This window comes from Pipistrellus kuhlii, unplaced genomic scaffold, assembly GCF_014108245.1.
Source record: "Pipistrellus kuhlii isolate mPipKuh1 unplaced genomic scaffold, mPipKuh1.p scaffold_m20_p_3, whole genome shotgun sequence".
In the NCBI taxonomy this organism is placed as follows: Eukaryota; Metazoa; Chordata; class Mammalia; order Chiroptera; family Vespertilionidae; genus Pipistrellus; species Pipistrellus kuhlii.
Genome location: NW_023425529.1, coordinates 63,942,958 through 63,961,640, shown reverse-complemented (window position 1 = coordinate 63,961,640; position 18,683 = coordinate 63,942,958). Strand labels below are relative to the sequence as shown.

At 34.7% G+C, this 18,683-nt stretch overlaps 1 protein-coding gene across 13 annotated transcripts in view; it reads left to right on the top strand.

The window, feature by feature from the left end:
- The window catches only part of OSBPL8 (oxysterol binding protein like 8), a 146,246-nt gene that overhangs the window by 53,453 nt on the left and 74,110 nt on the right, over positions 1 to 18,683 (top strand). For 6 of the 13 annotated variants that reach the window (XM_036455427.2, XM_036455430.2, XM_036455424.2 and 3 more), the window contains one exon: positions 8,577 to 8,714. In XM_036455427.2, coding sequence (XP_036311320.1) covers positions 8,577 to 8,714 — 138 coding nt within the window. The remainder of the gene's footprint in view (positions 1 to 8,576; positions 8,715 to 18,683) is intronic. The other 7 variants (XM_036455429.2, XM_036455426.2, XM_036455435.2 and 4 more) reach the window with 2 other exon arrangements.

Sequence of the window (18,683 nt, the reverse complement as noted above, 5' to 3'; positions counted from 1 at the left end):
CCACGGTTTTTTTATCCACTTATCTACTGATGGGCATTTGGGCACTTAACTGTTGTAAAAAACGCTGCTATGAACATAGGGGTGCGTACGTTCTTTCTGATCGGTGTATTAGGATTCTTTAGGGATATAAAACTAGAAGTGGGGTTACTGGGTAAAACAGCAGATCCATTTTGAATTTTCTGAGGAAATTCCATACTGTTTCCTACAATGGCTGCACCAGTCTGCATTCCCACCAGCTGTCTACCATAGGGTTCTCTTTCCTCCACATCCGCACCATCACTTGCTATTCATTGGTTTATTGATAGCAGCCATTCTGGCATGTGGGAGGAGATACCTCATTGTAGTTTTAATTTGCATCTCTTTGATGATGAGCGACTTCGAGCATTTTTTCATGTTAATTGGTCATCTCATCAGTATGTTCTCTTTGGAGAAGTGTCTGTTCAGGTCCTTTGCTGATTTTTTAAATTGGATTGTTTGTCTTCCTGGTGTTGAGTTGTATGAGCTCTTTGTGCATTTTGGAAATTAATCCCTTATCTGATGTATTATTGACACATGTTTTACCAAAGTATGTTCCCTTTTCATTTTGTTAATGGTTTCTTTTGCTGTGCAGAAGCTTTTTATTTTTATGTAGTCTCATTTGTTTATTTTTTTCTTTGTTTCCCTTGCCTTAGGCAATGTATCGGGAAAATATTGCTAGGTAAGATGTCTGAGATTTTACTGCCTATGTTTTCTTCTAGGATTTTTATGGTTTCCCATCGTACATTTAAGTCTTTTATCTCTTTTGAGTTTATTTTTTTATATGGTGTAAGTTGGTGATCTAGTTTCATTTTTTTGCATTTACCTGTCCAACTTTGCCAACATCATTTATTGAAGAAACTATCTTTACCTGGCAGATATTTTCAATGGATTTTTCAGTTACTCTAATTACCTTATACATTCAGATGTTGGCTCAGGGGTACTGATTGACATAGCTGAACTTTATAAATAGAATTTAACTTTTAATATCAATTGAAATATTTCTATTTTGGGAACTGGGTTTTATAAGTGGAGGTCTTTAATTTACTTGGAATATAAGACATTTATTGTATATTTTGAGCATGTAGAAATAAAAATATACAGCACATGTTAGGGATGAGTTTATATTGTACTCTGTCAACTGTAAAAAGGGGACTGTATAATTTCATGGAAATCATATTTTTTAAGTGAAAAAGTAATTTCATATAATACTTTATTAGAATTTGTACTATTGAATGAAAAAGCTATGATTTTATATCTACCAACATATTTAATTTCTTTTTTTTTTTAACATATTTAATTTCTTTAAGTATTTGGGAAAAGGTATACCATCTGTAAGGGGAGATTTAGAATTTACGTAGAGATCATTTATGGCTTTAAAATAATTACTTAACTTCAGCTTATTTTAGCTTTCACTTAGGTTAAGGGTAAACACCAGACTTTGAAGCTTATATAATTCTTCAGATTTTATATTGATGAGTTGAATTCAGAAAATAAAGAATGGTAGTTACAGAGATATATTTTCCTTACAAGTTGCCCTTGCTTTGTTAATTATGTTACTGCTAATTATTCCATTGTGATTTATTTATATTGTAGTTAAGATAGTAAAACTATGAATAACAAAGTAGATTACTTCACTTCCACTACAAAATACAACCATAAGAGGGCACTGTAATGCTATCATTAGTAGCTGAGGTAATTGTAATGTTAGACACTACACTGAAATCATGCAGTCATTCATTTGTCAAATATTTATTCAGTCATTTAGCATGGATTTATTTGTCTCTTTTATGCCAAGGGATACAAATAAAAACAAAGTCACTACCCTTTTTGAGCTTATACTTAACTAGTTTACAATTGTGTAAATGATGTAGGGTATCAAGATGACTTTTATATTGTGAAAAAAAATCTTTTTGTTTGTGTGTTAGTGTTTGTGAATGGGGTAAGAGAAAAAATAGAAAAATTGGCTTTTTTTCCCCCCTAAAGAAGTATACTCTGTACATCACCATTTCTACAACCTTCCCAATTCAAGGTTATCCTATCCAATAAAAGAGTAATATGTAGATTGATCATCACTCCAACACACAAAATGGCTGCCCCATGTGGTCAAAGATCCTGCCCCATGTGGACATAAGATAGCCACCACAAGATGGCCACCAGGGGAGGGCAGTTGAGAGGGACCAGACTTGTAATGGAAGGCAGTTGTGAGCGATCAGGCAAGCAGGGTAGGGCAGTTGGGAGGTACCAGGCCTGCAAGAGAATGCAGTTGGGGGCAATCAAGCCTGCAGGGGAGGGCAGTTAAGGGTGACCAGGCTGGCAGAGGAGGGAAGTTGGAGGTGACTGGGCCTGCAGGGGAGGGCAGTTGGGTGAGACCAGGCCCGGAGGGGAGAGCAGTTGGGGAGGCCAGGCCTGTGGGGGAGGGCAGTTAGGGGTGACCAGGCCTGCAGGGGAAGGCAGTTAGGATTGATCAGGCCTGAAGGGGAGGGCAGTTAGGGGTGAACAGGCTGGCAGGGTAGCAGTTAGGTATCAATCAGGCTGGCAGGGGAGTGAGTAAGGGTGATCAGGCTGGCAGGCAGAAGTTGTTAGGGGCAATCAGGAAGGCAGGCAGGCAAGCAGTTGGGAGCCAGCAGTTCTGGATTGTGAGTGGGATGTCCGACTTCCCGTTTAGTCCCTATCCTGTTGGGCCTAAACGGGAAGTCGGACATCCCTTGAGGGATCCCAGATTGGAGAGGGTATAGTCTGGGCTGAGGAACACTCCCCTACCCGCTCTGCACAAGTTTCGTGCACTGGGCCTCTATTCAAAATCATAAACAGTAACACCTCAATCAGTAAGAAGTTAGAAAGGGATGAATGGAATTAAAGATTTACTTCTTAGACTGTTGTTTTTTTATAAGGTAAAGTTATTCAAGACATAGATACCTATATCTTACTGGTAGAACACTAAAGCATACTTTAATTCTATTAGTTGTTCTTCTCATAATGTATTTTAATGTACTGCCTGATACTGCAAAAAATGTAGCATATGTAAATTATAAAGCATTATATAGTCAAGACACTGAATGTACCATTTAAGAACATGAATCTTAAAAATATTTCATGTCCATCTGTGTGCTTCTTTTTTCTTTCCCTGTGCCACCCCCCAGAGGTGATGACTATTTTTATATTTTATCATTCTTTACTTTTTAAAAATATACTTTTATGTTATTTTTAATTATGTATGTATCACTAAGGTTTACTTGGTTTTTAATTTTATGAGAATGGTAGCATATCATCTTTTAGGACTTGTTTTTCAACATTTTATTTCCAAGATTCAGCCATGCTATTGGATATAGCTAAAAGCACTCATTTTTTAGTGTTAATATCGATACTATTTCATTATATGCATATACCACAATATATAAATCCATTTTATCTTCAATTGATGAATATTTAAGTTGTTTTGATTTTTGCTACTATGAACAATGTTTTTGTCAACATTCTTTTTTTTTTTTTTAATATATTTTACTGATTTTTTTTACAGAGAGGAAGGGAGCGGGATAGAGAGCAAGAAATATCGATGAGAGAGAAACGTTGATCAGCTGCCTCCTGCACACCCCCCACTAGGGATGTGCCCGCAACCAAGGTACATGCCCTTGACTGGAACTGAACCCGGGACCTCCCAGACTACAAGCCGATGCTCTATCCACTGAGCCAAACCGGTTTCGGCTGCTGTCAACATTTTGTATTTTGGATATTATAGCCACTTATCAGATATCTGATTTGCAAATATTTTCTTACATTTAGTTATCTTCTCATTTTGTTGATGATTCCTTTGTTGTGCAGAAGCTTTTTAGTTTGATGTAGTCCCATTTATTTATTTTGGTATTATCAGATCCAAAAATCATCACCAAGTAAAAGAGCTTATTGTGTATGTTTTCTTCTAGGAGTGTTATGGTTTCAGTCTTCCATTCAAGTCTTTAATTAATTTTGAGTTAATATTTCTATGTGGTGTCAGCAGTCTAGTTTCATTCATTTGTATGTGACTACACTTTTCCCAGGACCACTTATTGAAGAAGCTGTCCTTTTCATTGTATATTCTTGGCTCCTTCACCATAAATTAGTTTCCCATATAGGTTTGGGTTTATTTTTGAGCTCTCTATCCTGTTTCACTGTTCATATGACTTTTTTTTTTTTTATATAGCTAATTCCATATTGTTTAGATTACTATAGCTTTGTACTATAGTTTGAAATCTGGGAACTTAATGTCTTCAGTTTTGTTCTTTCTCAAGATTGCTTTGGCTCCGCATAGTCTTCTGTGGTTCCATACAAATTTTAGGATTATTTGTTCTATTTATGAGAAAAATGCCATTAGAATTTTCATAGGGATTGCATTGAATCTATAGATTGCTTTGGATAGTATGGACATTTTAACAGTACTAATTCTTCTATTCCATTAGCGTGGAATATCTTTAAATATATTTGTATCTTCAACCTCTTTCATCAGTGTCTTAACAGTTTTCAGTGTGCAGTAGTTCCTCCTTATCTACTGAGGATAAATCCCAAGATTCCCGATGGATGACTGAATCCGAAGATCATGCCAAACCCATATGTATTATGCTTTTTTCTATACATTCATACAGACCACCTATAATAAAGTATAACTTATAAATTAGGCACAGTAAGACATTAACAACAATATCTAATAATAAAGTAAAACACATAACAGTATATTGTAATGAAAGTTATGTGAACGTGGTCCCTTAAAATATCTTATTATATTGTACAGACAATATGAATATGCTGGAAACAGGCATGATTCACATCTCAGATGGGATGGAGTAGGATGGCACGTGATTTCATCATGCTACTCAGAATGACACACAATTGTTTATTTCTGGAATTCTCCAGTTAATATTTTCAGACTGCAGTTGACTGCGGGTAACAAACCATGGAAAGCAAAACTATGGCTAAGGGGCGACTACTGTACAGGTCTTTCACCTCCTTGGTTAAATTTATTTGTTGGTATTTTTTCCTTTTTGATGCATATGCCCCATTTTTATATTACAATGTTGATCTTTTTCAAATTTATTTATGAGTAGTTGTTTTTTTGTGTGGTGCTTTTTTTTAGGAAAACTTTCTGGATACTAATTATATGTGTTATAGATATCTTTTGTTAATTATATGTGTTGCAGATATCTTCTACTGTTTTGTGTTTTCAATTTCTGTTTTCTTTTGATTAAATTAAGACTGACTTGGTTTTTTTGTTTAGTATGGTAGAAATTATCAGTTCTTTCTTTTATGGTTAATGCTTTGTGTTTTTTTGTTTTTTTAAGGAATCATTTGTTAGCCCATGTTTATAAATATACTCTTATATTTTCTTATAAAAGTTTTCAAGTTTTGCTTTTTACATGTATGTCTTTAATTTTCATAAAATTATTCTTTGTAGTTTGAGGGTAGGGACCTATTTTTCCAATTTGGATAATCAATTTTCCTAGTATCAGTAATTGAATAGTCTTTTTTTTTTTTTTTTGCCTTTATTGTATATCTAGGCTCTACAGCCATGGTTTTTTTTCTGCGAGCTCTCTGTTAGGTTCTTTAGGTCAATGTGTGTTTCTGCATCAGCAACATACATTTTTAAATTTCAATAATAATTTTTAGAGTTAAATGGATCTTGGATTTAGTAATTGAAGGAGACACCATATACTTTTTCATAATGAAGTTTCATAAAACTATAAAAGTCGTTAATTGATTCATTCAAGGAAATTTTGTTGAACATCTTCTGTATGCCAGGACCATATCAGGACTTGGGAATTAAGGGAAAATAAGACAGACAAAATTTCTTTGTCTTATGGAAATTATAGATTAATGAAAGCATGTAATAAAAATCATGTAAAGTGTTAGAGTATAACTGGTGAAACGGGCACTAGTGGGGAAAAATAAAATAATTGATACACTATATTAAAATGGGAACTTATTTATCGAAAAGCACCGTAAAGGGCTTTTCTGAAGAGATGATGTTTGAACACAAATCATGAGAGGGGTTAATAGTGAGACGTTGGGGGTAGGAGTATTTTGGATAGAAGGAACAGGAAGTATAAAGACCCAGAGATTGGGGCAAGATGATGTGTTTTGAAGAATACCAAGAAGATCATTATGATTGGGAGCCAAGGAGTAAAGAGGAGAATGGTAGATAATTAGGTTGGGAAGATAATGGGGGGCAGATACTGTTGACTCTTTAGGCCATGGAATTTATTATAGGTATAATGAAGAGCCATTGAGAAGACTTCTGCATGATGCAAATTTGATTTATGTTTTACAAAGATTGCTTGGGCTTCCATGTAGAGAAGGAACTCTACACAAGAAGGAATAAGTCCTAAGTCTGGAAAGTAGGTAGAAATCTGATGCTGTGATCCAGTAGAAAGGTAACAGTGTCTTGGAACAGGATGGTAGTTGTGTATAAGTGGGGAGAAATACAAGGACTCCAGATAAATTCTGAAGGTAGAATATAAAGCTCTCAGAGATAAATGGGATGTGAAGTGTGAAAGAGAAACATTGAACAATAAATCTAAGGTTTTGGGCCAGAGAACAAGGTGGAAGGGAATAGTGGTTCCACAAACTGAATGCGGAGAGAGGCAGGTTTGGAAGATAAGCAGAATTAAGAATTATGTTCTCGCCGGGATCAGTTTGGCTCAGTGGATAGAGCGTCGGACTGCGGCCTGAAAGGTCCCGGGTTCAATTCCGGTCAAGGGCATGTACCTTGGTTGTGGGCACATCCCCAGAAGGGAGTGTACAAGAGGCAGCTGATCGATGATTCTCTCTCATCGATGTTTCTAACTCTATCCCTCTCTCTTCCTCTCTGTGAAAAATCAATAAAATATTAAAAAAAAAAAAAGAATTATGTTCTGGATAAATTTAAGTTGCCTATTAAAGGATAGAGGCAGCCAAAACCGGTTTGGCTTAATGGATAGTGTGTTGGCCTGCTAACTGAAAGGTCCTGGGTTCGATTCCGGTCAAGGGCATGTACCTTGGGTTGCGGGCACATCCTCAGTAGGGGGTGTGCAAAAGGCAGCTGATCGGTGTTTCTCATCGATGTTTCCAACTCTATCCCTCACTCTTCCTCTCTGTAAAAAATCAATAAAATATATTTAATAAACAAACAAACAGCTGATCGGTGTTTCTCATCGATGTTTCCAACTCTATCCCTCACTCTTCCTCTCTGTAAAAAATCAATAAAATATATTTAATAAACAAACAAACAAACAAACAAACATAAATAAATAAATAAATGATCGAGGCAATTAGCCCAGCTGGCGTGGCTCAGTGGTTAAGCATCGGCCTATGAACCAGGAGGTCACTAATTTGATTCCCAGTCAGGGCATCTGCTCAGGGTGATCCCCAGTGTGGGGTGTGCAGGAGGCAGCCAATCAGTGATTCTCAGTCATTGTTTGTCATTGTTGATATTTCTATGTTTCTCTCTCCCTCTCCCTTCTCTGAAATAATAATTTTTTTTTAAAAAAACTAAAAGAATAGAGGCAATTATAAGGCAGGCAATTGAATATGTGAGTTTGTGTTCAGGAGAAGATATATAAATTTTGGAGCCATCAACGAGTAGATCCTTTTTTTAATGAATTTGATGCAGAAATAATTTTTTAGGTCTTGGATGATAAGTGGAAGCATTTTTGAAATTCAAGGAGCTAAAATATAATTTTGAAAATTTAGCAGAGTAGAAAACATGATAAATTTGATTAAACGATATGATTGAAATGTGAACATGAAGTTCTGGTTAAGTTAAAAATTAAATTTAGAGTGAGGACAGAATAATTCCCTCTCAAAATAAAACTAAAGCCTTTGTAGACTGAAAGCACAAAAATATAAAAGCATGTGGAAATCCTAGGACACTGGTGTTACTCACAGTTATTTGCCCTATTCTTTCATTGAGTATTTTTCTTCTTCCTGTTCTCTCTGGAACTGGGCATTGCTTTCCTCTATTCGTAGCTTGGCCAAGTGGGAAAATAGCAGCCTGAAACACTATTTAAACTGATTACTGGGGCAGCAAGCTTTTAAGAACCAGACGTTGGAACCAAATCCTGAGTTAGAATCTTACCTCTTAGTCTTAGATAAGGCAATCTCTGAACCTCAAGTTTCATTTCTAAAACAGAAATTATACCTGCTATCTATGAAAATTAGAATAGAAATTCTAGTGGATGTACAATATTTTGTATTTTTTCTGATCACTAATGAGGTTGAGTATCTTTTCATGTTATTGACCATTTGTATTTCTTTTGTGAAATGGCTTTTGCTTATAAAGAGTTAATATTAATAGCACAGTACATCTTGCAATACTTTTTCTTATCATTTGAATATGTTTTCAGTTTTATAATCTCCATAATTTGTATACTTTTACTCATACATACCTATCAATTTTGGGGGAATTGAAAGCAAATTAAAAGAAAAACAATTATGCAAATTTCTTAAAGTATTGAGTTGGTAAAATTAATATAAACATTGAGGCAAGTTCAGTCTTTTGCCATTATGTAAATCTAGTACTGAAGTTCTAATACTTTTTCCCTTTTTTCCTTGAGCTGTTATAGCAAACAGTGAAGAATCTCAACTTCTGACACCAGGAAAGATGAGTCAGCGCCAAGGGAAAGAAGCTTATCCCACTCCAACCAAAGACTTGTGTCAGCCATCTCTCAGTCCTGCAAGCCTTCATAGTCAGGGTAAGAGTTGTGGTTTTAACGTGTTTTGTGTTGTTATTTTTTAAGGGAAGAATGACATTTTGGGTCTATCATAACTTGTATCTTTTGAACCCTTTAGATTTATAGGGTTTTGGTTTGTTTGTTTGTTTGTTTGTTTTGGTCATACATACTACTCTTGAAATGAATACTTTTTTCCTTTTGAGTCCTTTATTATCTCTTATATTTTCTAGCATACTTTGTTAGCTATACCATTCTTCAAATTATTGATTCTCAAACTTCTTGGTCTCAAGACTTCTTTACACTGGTAAATTATTGAAGACGGCAAAGAGCTTTTGTTTATGTGGGCTAACCTATTGATATTTACTATGTTGTAAACTAAAAACTAAGAATTTTTAAAATTGTTTATTATTCATTTAATATTACAATAATAAACCCATTAAATGTGAGTATGAGTAACACATTTTTATGAAGATAACTATGTGAGAAGAGTGGTATTCTTTTCCTGCAGGTTCCTCAACCTTGGCACTATTAACTTCTAGTGCTGGGCGATCTGTTGTCTTGTGCGTTGTAGGATGTTTCACAGCATCACTAGCCTCTTCCCACTAGATGGCAGTAGCACTTTTCCCACTTATAATCAGAAATCTCTTGACATAGCCAAATGTCCCTTGAGGGACAAAAATCATCTTTGGTTGAGAATTACTGTTTTATAGTTTCTGAAAATTTCTCTTCATTTCTAGCTTTAAAAAAGACATGTGAATTTTTATATCTGCTTCTGTAGTCATTGTTGTGATGATTTAATTAAAATACTATATGAAGACAATCTGGCCTCACATATATGTGTATTGACAGTAATAACTTTTATACATAATTATAGATATTCTTCTTTGATACTGCACCAAAACTAACAAGTGGTAGTTTCTTAAATGTTTGTTGCAATGTGGAATCTGAAACCATATCAATAAGCTTTTCATACTCTGTTGAATTAAAATCCACTGATCTATCTTGAATTTTGAATGGCTCTTTACTCATTCATGATTTTGAAACATTATACATTAGTCATTTGGAATATATTTGCTCATTGAAATATGCAGATCTACCAAGTGTTGACACATTTTAAAATATAGTGTATAAATAAGTGCTTTATACATATTTCTCCTTTTTACATGGAATATTAAAACCACCTGTACTCAGGGTTTATGATTTTTACTGCTTCATCAAGGACATTTGTAAATGAAACTGGCCAATTTTGCAAGTTCTTGGCAATGAAGAAAGCAGTAACTACTACTACAGTTTGGTGCCTCTTTCTTGATCTGTGCTGAAGTGCTGGCAGTTTTACTCAACCTACTGTTGTACATTAATTAAGTAGAAATGTCAATGCAATGAAAAAATATTATGAAATAGTTTTAACCTTCTATACCCTCTAAAAGAGCCTCGGGGACTCCCAGGAATCATAGATTTCACTTCCTAAATCTTAATAAGTTTTATGTATTGGATTCTACTCCTTTGCTAAAGTTTATTTAGTCAAATGCTTTGAACTCTTCTGTGGTTAATACTGATAGTTGTGGTGAAAAGACTACTGCTTTTAAAACCAAGAACTTAAATTTGGTGTTAGAAAGCTAATATATGTATTCAAGCTATCAAGTATTTTAAAAAGTTAAATTTGGAGTTTTATACTGTATATAACTTGTCAGATTTTGGTATTATTACTTTATGAAATAGGGTTTAGTTCTTTTTAAATGAGTATTAAGTTACATAATCATTTTTCTACTTTATTTCTGTAGAAAATGTTTTTCTAGTCAAGTGTTAGATGGAACATACTATTATTCATTGCTTAGTTGTTGGATATATTTTTGGAAAGTTTGAATTTTTGTTACCCAAATGTCTTTTTGAAGCATGAAAGTGAATATATGGTACACTGGTATAAAAAAGTTTCATTAAGAAATGATACACTTTACCTGGTTTTTCTATTCTGTGCATCAGAATTTTGACTCTCTTAAATATGGTTTATCTGATTCATGTATCTGTGCACTAGAACGTTTAGAGGACTTCTTTAACTTGAAACTTAATGAAGCAACAGAAGGGTTACTAATAATTTCCCTCATTTGCATCTATCAAAAACATTTTCAGGCAAACAGGGAATTTGAGAGATTAGTACAATGAACACTAATATACCCATCATGTAAATTTAAGCAATTATTAACTTTTTGTTGTGTTTATTTCATTTATTTATAAGTGAGGCTGGACTATTTTGAGTAAATTATAGACCTTATGATGTTGTGCCTCAGAATATTTAATGCATGTCTAAAAATTAGAACATTTTTATATTACCATAAAACCTTTTTACATATACAAAATTTACAATAATTTAATATAACCTAACACCTAATCTATATTCAAATGCCTCAGGTTGTCCCCAAATGTTTCTACTGTAGGCTTAAAACCAGGATCCCAGTAAGTTCATACATTATATTTGGTTGTCATGTCATTGCATGGCCTCTGCCTAGTACACGAAATTCATGCACTTGGGAGGGGCGGGGAGCTCAGCCTGGCCTGCACCCTCTTGCAGTCCGGGAGCCCTTGGGGGATGTCGGACTGACAGCTTAGCCCTGCTCCCTGTGGGAATGCACTGACCACCAGGGGGTAGCTCCTATATTGAGTGTCTGCCCTCTGGTGGTCAGTGTGCATCATAGCGACTGGTCATTGTGCCGTTTGGTCGATTTGCATATTAGTCTCTTATTGTATAGGATATCTCCTTAATCCTGAAGAGCCCCTTGTTCACTTTTATGATATATTGTGCCTTTGACATCTTAAAGAAACTGGAATACTGTCTCTATAGAGTGTTTGACCTTATGGATTTATTTGTCTCCTTGATGTATTGTTTTCACTTAAAGATGTAAGCACCTTTTGATGATCACTGAATCAGTTATAACATTCGGAATTGAAAAAATTGTGATTTTTCTAATTCTGTCATTCTTTTTATATTTGTTACGGAATTTTTTTCTGTGAAGAGAGATCTTAATCATCTTAGGGTTGCTTGATAAGCATTGTTCTGATTCTCAACATTTTCTGTGATTTCTTTTTCTGTGCTTTGATCTCTCCCTTCATTTTTATTTTTAATATCACCATCTTAGATAAGGTTCTTATCATTTCATACCTAGGTCCATAATCTCCTTACTTCAATTAGGACCTTGCCCTCCTGTATACTAGGCTTATCTTCCTTAACAAAATAACCAAACAAAATTATTGTACAAATATGTGTTAAGATGAGATTATGATGTAATTGAGGTTCTTCTAGATCCATGGTCAGCAAACTGCGGCTCGCGAGCCACATGCAGCTCTTTGGCCCCTTGAGTGTGGCTCTTCCACAAAATACCATGGCCTGGGTGAGTCTATTTTGAAGAAGTAGCATTAGAAGAAGTTTAAGTTTTAAAAATTTGGCTCTCAAAAGAAATTTCAAGCGTTGTACTGTTGATATTTGGCTCTATTGACTAATGAGTTTGCCGACCACTGTTCTAGATATATATGGCCAGAAAATACATCAATTCTGTGCAGTAAGCCTCTAAGGGAAATTATATGAAAGAGAAATAAAAGTTGTAAATGTAAATACCATTTTTTATTATTCATGCTTGTAACTGAAAACTTCATTAGATTTCTACATTTATGTCATTCTCATTTTAGGAAGTCAACAGTTGACTGTTGACTAGAGCAATAACTCCTAAGTCTGAGAGTCATCTGGGAACTTTGCTTAGATACAGATTCTACTGCAACATTTTAAAATCTCTAGAGTAAAGCTGTGTAATTATTAAGCTCTCCAAGTGCATTTGCTGTAGTAACATTTGGACCAACAAGTGGAAACCAGCAGTTGAGAGCATAAATTGCAGACTCCATAATCTGGTAGTCAGTGCTCTTAGTATATTCAATTTAACTCTACCCTTCCACTTTCATTTTGTGTTCCCCTCTTCATGAACCCAGATAGATGTTTTTCTTCTCTATTCCCCAGTGAGACTGTGCTTTTATTTTATTTATTCTGGACCTCCACTGTGGAATATCCTCACCCTTCCCTTTGCTTATCTATAATATGTCTCAAATCCCAGGGTGCTGACAGTAAAAAAATAAAAATAAATAAAAGGCCTCCAAATAAGAATCAGATCTTCTGGAAATTCTTTGTTGGACCTCAGAAAGATTTAAGACAAGTACTCTTATTAGACATTTTCAGCTAAAGAGCTTCAAAGAGTCTTAAAGGCATACCTTTTTAGAATGTCTCAGCTAGTCAAAAAACCTTCTAAGGCTCTTAAGTCTGATGTCCCACAGCACCATGACACTCAGCTCAAAATAGAAAATGGCCTATCTCAAAGAAATTTGTCCAATGGCATCTGTCTAATGGAATTAATTTTAATAAAATTCATAGATAACTCACAGAGTTTTTATAAGAATGGTTCTGATGAAAGCACCACAGGATAGACAGAAAAAAATAGACATAGTTTAATTAAAAAGAGCCTTTGTGTGTTGGGATAGCCCAATCTTATATGGCAAGTATCAGGCCAATAAAGATACATTGTTATAAATATGGGCTATTTCTTATGAATATAGTGATTCTCAGGATGGAGCTAGAACCTCAGAGGCAGAATCAAGATTCACAGAGGACTATTTTTCAGGGAGCAGAACTGTGTTTCAATCAAGTTGCTGATGATATTTGTCAAGCAGATTTCACAATTGCTATAGAACTGTTATGGGCCTTCTGTATAATTCTACATCCCATACATCTTTGAATTCAATTGCCAAAACCAAAGACAGCATTGCAATTGTCTATTGAACCTGATTTCAAGCTAACAAGATCCTGGACTTACAGCCAGTGCTGCAATAAGATGACATTTTAGTCGGGGTACAGGAGTGAGGGAGGGCCGTGAGTGTATTTTGCACGTGGAAGGAAGTGAATTGGGTAAACTGATATGTTTCATTTTCAAAGATAACTGCAGCATTACCTTTTCTCACATGCTTTTTTCCTATATGTCCTTGCAACTTGCCCACCAAGAAATGGAGTCTATTCCTACTCCACCTTTACCCCTATTGAATTTAGGCTGGCCATGTGCACATTTTATGTGTTGGTTCCTGCCCTTGTAAAGCTTACGGTCTGGTAGTTTTCTGTGCTGATAGCTGTTCTCCAACATGAACCTCACATATAGTATTGTTTCTGTGATTGTCAAAAGAGAGTCATAAAAGAGAGTGAATGACCATACAGCAGGAAAATAATAACATTTGTTTTAATGATAATTGTTGGACTCATACTAATAGCTACCATCTATTAAACACTTATTGAGTTTGGCTATCATGCCAGAAGTTTTATATGCAAAATTCTATTTTAACCCTTTTTTTTTTAATTGACTATTTATTTATTTATTTTCTATTTAACTCTTGAAACAAACCCATAAGATATCATTACTATGTCTGCTTTATAAGTTAAAAAACTGAGGATTAGAGTTGTTAAAAATTTGGTCAAATTCACAGAACTAGTAAATGACAGATGCGGGTTCAAACTCAGGATTGCCAAAGCCCATAGTCTTAAATACTTCACTATACTGGAGTGAATTACAGTGTCAGCTGTTTGTGTTTTGTGTTAATACACATCATGTTTTTTTTTATTTATTTAATATTTTTATTTCAGAGAGGAAGGAAGAGGAGAGAGAGATAGAAACATCAGTGATGAGAGGGGATAATTAATTGGCTGCCAACTGCATGCCCCCCACTGGAGATCGAGCCCACAGTCCAGCCATGTGCCCTTGACTGGAATTGAACCTGGGACCCTTCAATCCAGAGGCTGATGCTCTATCCACTGAGCCAAACCAGACAGGGCCCCACAATGGTTTTAGAAATTTATGTCTGCCAGTGCTTTAGAATGGCACAGATCTTATTATTCCTCTTTTCTGGCGGTCTCTTTCAAGCTTATTATTTCATACCAATTTATAATAGGTCATTAAAAAGTTTCCTTTTTTTTTTTTACATTTTTAAATTAAATTATTATCTGTATACATATTTTAACATTGCCCCCCCTCCTCCCATACATACCCGCCCTCCCCACAGTTTTGTGTCCATTAGTTGTACTTATATGCATGTATACAAGTCCTTCGGTTGATCTATTATTTCCCCCAGATCTCCCTCCCCTCCCCGCTGTAATTTGACAGTCTGCTTGTTGCTTTACTGTCTCTATATCTATCTTTTGGTTCATCAGATTATAATATTCTTTATTATCCATAAATGAGTGAGGTCATGTGGTGTTTCTCTTTCATTGACAAAAACAGTTTCTTTTTTGCAGTGTGGTTTTCTTCCATCATTTTAGGGTTATCTTTTCTTTCTTTTTTTCTTTTTAGGAACTCAGGAGACTCTGACTCTCCTCACTAAAGCCCACACACATCATGATATTCTTTTATGTGTTATACATTTAAATTATGATGGTGAATCAGATTATTCCAAAAATTATGTTGTTGCCAGACTCTTTCCCTTATTCAAATACGAAGTACCAATTTACTTCAAAATAATTTTAAGTTTGATTACAATCTCTTCAGTAGGATGGTTGTTTTATGGTGAGTTGTTTGAGCTTAACGTATTTCAGTTGTTTTTCAAGGAAGAAAGACATAGCTTAATTAGGTTTGTTGTCTCTGTTCCCCTCTACTTTTGAATAAGGACAATGGCCTGGGTGCCTAGAGACTAAATTATAGCTCATCCCTCTGGATCACGTTTGAGATTGTTATCAAAGCTTCATGAGTAATACAATTTACCTTGTAGTTACCCTTTCATTTTTGGTCATAAAAAGCTAAATATTCTACATGTTGTTGTCTTTTAAATTTTAATTGTAGTACTTTCTGAGAGAATATGAAATGTTGCTTTGCCAAAACTTAAATTAATCCACTTCAAATTTTTAAGTATTTAAAATTTTAAAGACTAGGAAACTAAAAGTTTTACCTACCTAATCAGTTTTATAAAATTAGCTTTAGCTACTTAATTAGTTTTATAAAATTAATTCAATGCTTGGTTCATCTAAGCTTGAATTATAATGTCTATATTTAGTACTGTGTTTCTCTTATCTTTTAGTAACTTCTCTTAAACCTGAGAAGTTCCTTCCCCTTGAATGTTTTGGCAGCTTTAACATGACATAATAGAAAACTTCAAAGTAAAGGAGAGTTTCTTTGACCGAGGGCTTACTAGTCTAAAAATGTACCAGATTTCCCAGGGTGACAGTTCCCGGCATTGTTGTTATAATCTCAGGTGACTACCTTCCTTAAAGTGGTTCATAGACAAAAGGAGACGTAGAAGTCAGTTTCTTCCATGAATCGAAGCAGTTCTTCCTTCCTTGGTAAGGCATTTCTAAGGATCGGTATATGTGTATGGAACACATAACAAATGTGTTCTTGAATATGTGTGTTATATTTCATGAAAATTGTTTTACCAGAAAGAGAACTTGAATTTAATCTTCCCCCACCCCTACTATTTTTAATTTTTCTTTCCTGAATGATGTGCTTTGGTTTATAGCCATAGATTGTTTTCTTTAGAATTATATAAATTAGAGTTTATGTTAATTTTCTTCGGAGTTTTTTCAACCCTCACAATATGTTAGATTTCTGAAGTTATTTCTTAAGACACGGTTGTTTTCTGTTTCAGAATTCCTTAAATTTGGGTAGTTGCTTCATAGAGCTATGAAAGTACCTATTAAATAATAAAAGAGAGTATATATTTGGCAAATTAAGAAAATTAGAATAAAATATTTTTCCAAGTTTCTCTTCTGAAATATTGTAGTGTCTATGTTCTTCAGTTTTTTCCAGTGCTCCTATCGGGGAAATTGAAATACTTTGAAAGCATTTATTGAAAAGTGAGAAAGAATAATTGAGTTTTGTTTTAAGCATCTTTATAAAGATGAGAGGAATCTGTCTTATACTTGCCAGGCCTTATTAATTACCAGTACTTTTTTAACAAAGTAATAAGATGAACATTAAGAATACTACAGGATCCCATAAATGTCTATATATATATATATATATACACACACATATATATATGTATATATATATGTATATATATATATATAATTTTGTGTTCATTCTACTTAAGACAACATTAAAGGATTATCAAATCTTATATCTACTATTTTCTTAGCTCTTTTCTATTGTGATTTCCTCCCCATTTGTTTCCGAGGTCTAAGAGGTTGATAACACCTTAGCAAGAGTGGTAAAATAATTTTACCTATACAGTTAACTGCTACAGTTTTCCTTTTTCTTATTTGAAGTGTGTAGAGACAAATTTTCTGCATTTTTTATAAATATGTATCAATATAATGTCAATTTAATTTACCAAGTAACATTTGCATATTTTCTGAGAGGAAAAAAACAGTACTCACACCTGGGAGTACTTTGGTTGTTTCTATTTTCTTTGGTTGTTGTAACTTTGAACATATATATATTTTACTTAAGGATGAAACAGTGCAAATTTAGAAAACTCGTCTCTTTCTAGGTGAAGGAAGGATGTTTGTGTCAGGTGAACAAATATCCTCTTGGGGATACTTTTCTAAGTTTCTCTTTTGAAATGTTGTAGTATCTATGTTCCTCAGTTTTTCCAATGCTCCTGTAAGGGGAAACTGAAATACTTTGAAAGCATTTATTGAAAAGGGAGAAAGAATAATTTAGCTTTGTTTTAAGCATCTTTACACAGATGCAAGGAGTCTGTCTCATCTTTAATTTTCCAAAAGTCTCCTTTATAGGGATGACCCTAATTTAGCCACCTCTTTTTTTTTTTTTTTTTAGTTATATACTAGAAAACAAGAAACCAAATTGATATTCTCAGTTCATGCCTTCAAGAGTTAAATTTGTAATTAGAAAATTTAGGGGAAAGAACTAGGATAACATAAGGAAACATGAAAACATGTAACTGAACTTTCAGTTAAAAAATAACACACCTTCCTAGTAAGAACATTAAATGTTAGATACACTGTTTTGGAATTTGATTTTTAAAGTGTGGCTGAATTGTCAGTAGTGTAACAGAATAATGGAGGGGTGGAGAGAATTATTAGAGTAGGAATCCACATGAGCTCTGGAGCCAGTATTTGCCCTAACTAGCTCTTGCTAATATCTGAAGGTCTAAAGCTTGGGTTTTAACAAGAGATCTGAAGAAAGGCTCATTTATGATGGAAATTTGAATTGGAGATCACTTCATATGAATTAAGAGTCCTGAGGGGCAGTATTCTTAGTTTAAAAACAAAAATTGGATAACATCGCCACAGAGGAAGCTGGTGGTGTATTTGCCTGTCTTGGTCTTGTCTCTAAGCAAAATGGAGGAGAGAGGGATTCTTCCTTGAGACATACTAATACAGATTTGGGGCCAGAATTCATACTATTTCTGTGGCAAAAACAAAAACAACTCCCAGTTTAAAATGATCTTGGGTTATATTAGTACTAGAGGCCTGGTGTATGAAGTTCATGCACAGGGTGGGGGTATCCCTCAGCCCATTCTGCACCCTCTCCAATCTGGGACCCCTCGAGGGATGTTCAACTGTCCGTTTAGACCTGATCCCGGGATCTAAACAGGCAGTTGGACATCCCTCTCACAATCCAGGACTGATGGTTCCCAACTGCTTGCCTGCCTGCTTTCCTGATTTCCCCTAACCGCTTCTGCCTGCCAGCCTGATCATCCCCTAACCCAGTGTTTTTCAACCTTTTTTGGGCAAAGGCACACTTGTTTCATGAAAAAAATCACGAGGCACACCACCGTTAGAAAATGTTAAAAAATTTAACTCTGTGCCTATATTGACTATATATAAAGTAATTCTCTTGAATAGGAATCAAATAAACACAAAGAAAGTATTTTATAATTACTTTATTATGAAATATTAAGTAAACAAAATAGTGAAAAATTATAAAATTCTTGTCTTGTCTGCACCTACGGCACACCAGGCAACATCTCGCGGCACACTAGTGTGCTGCGGAACAGCGGTTGAAAAACGCTGCC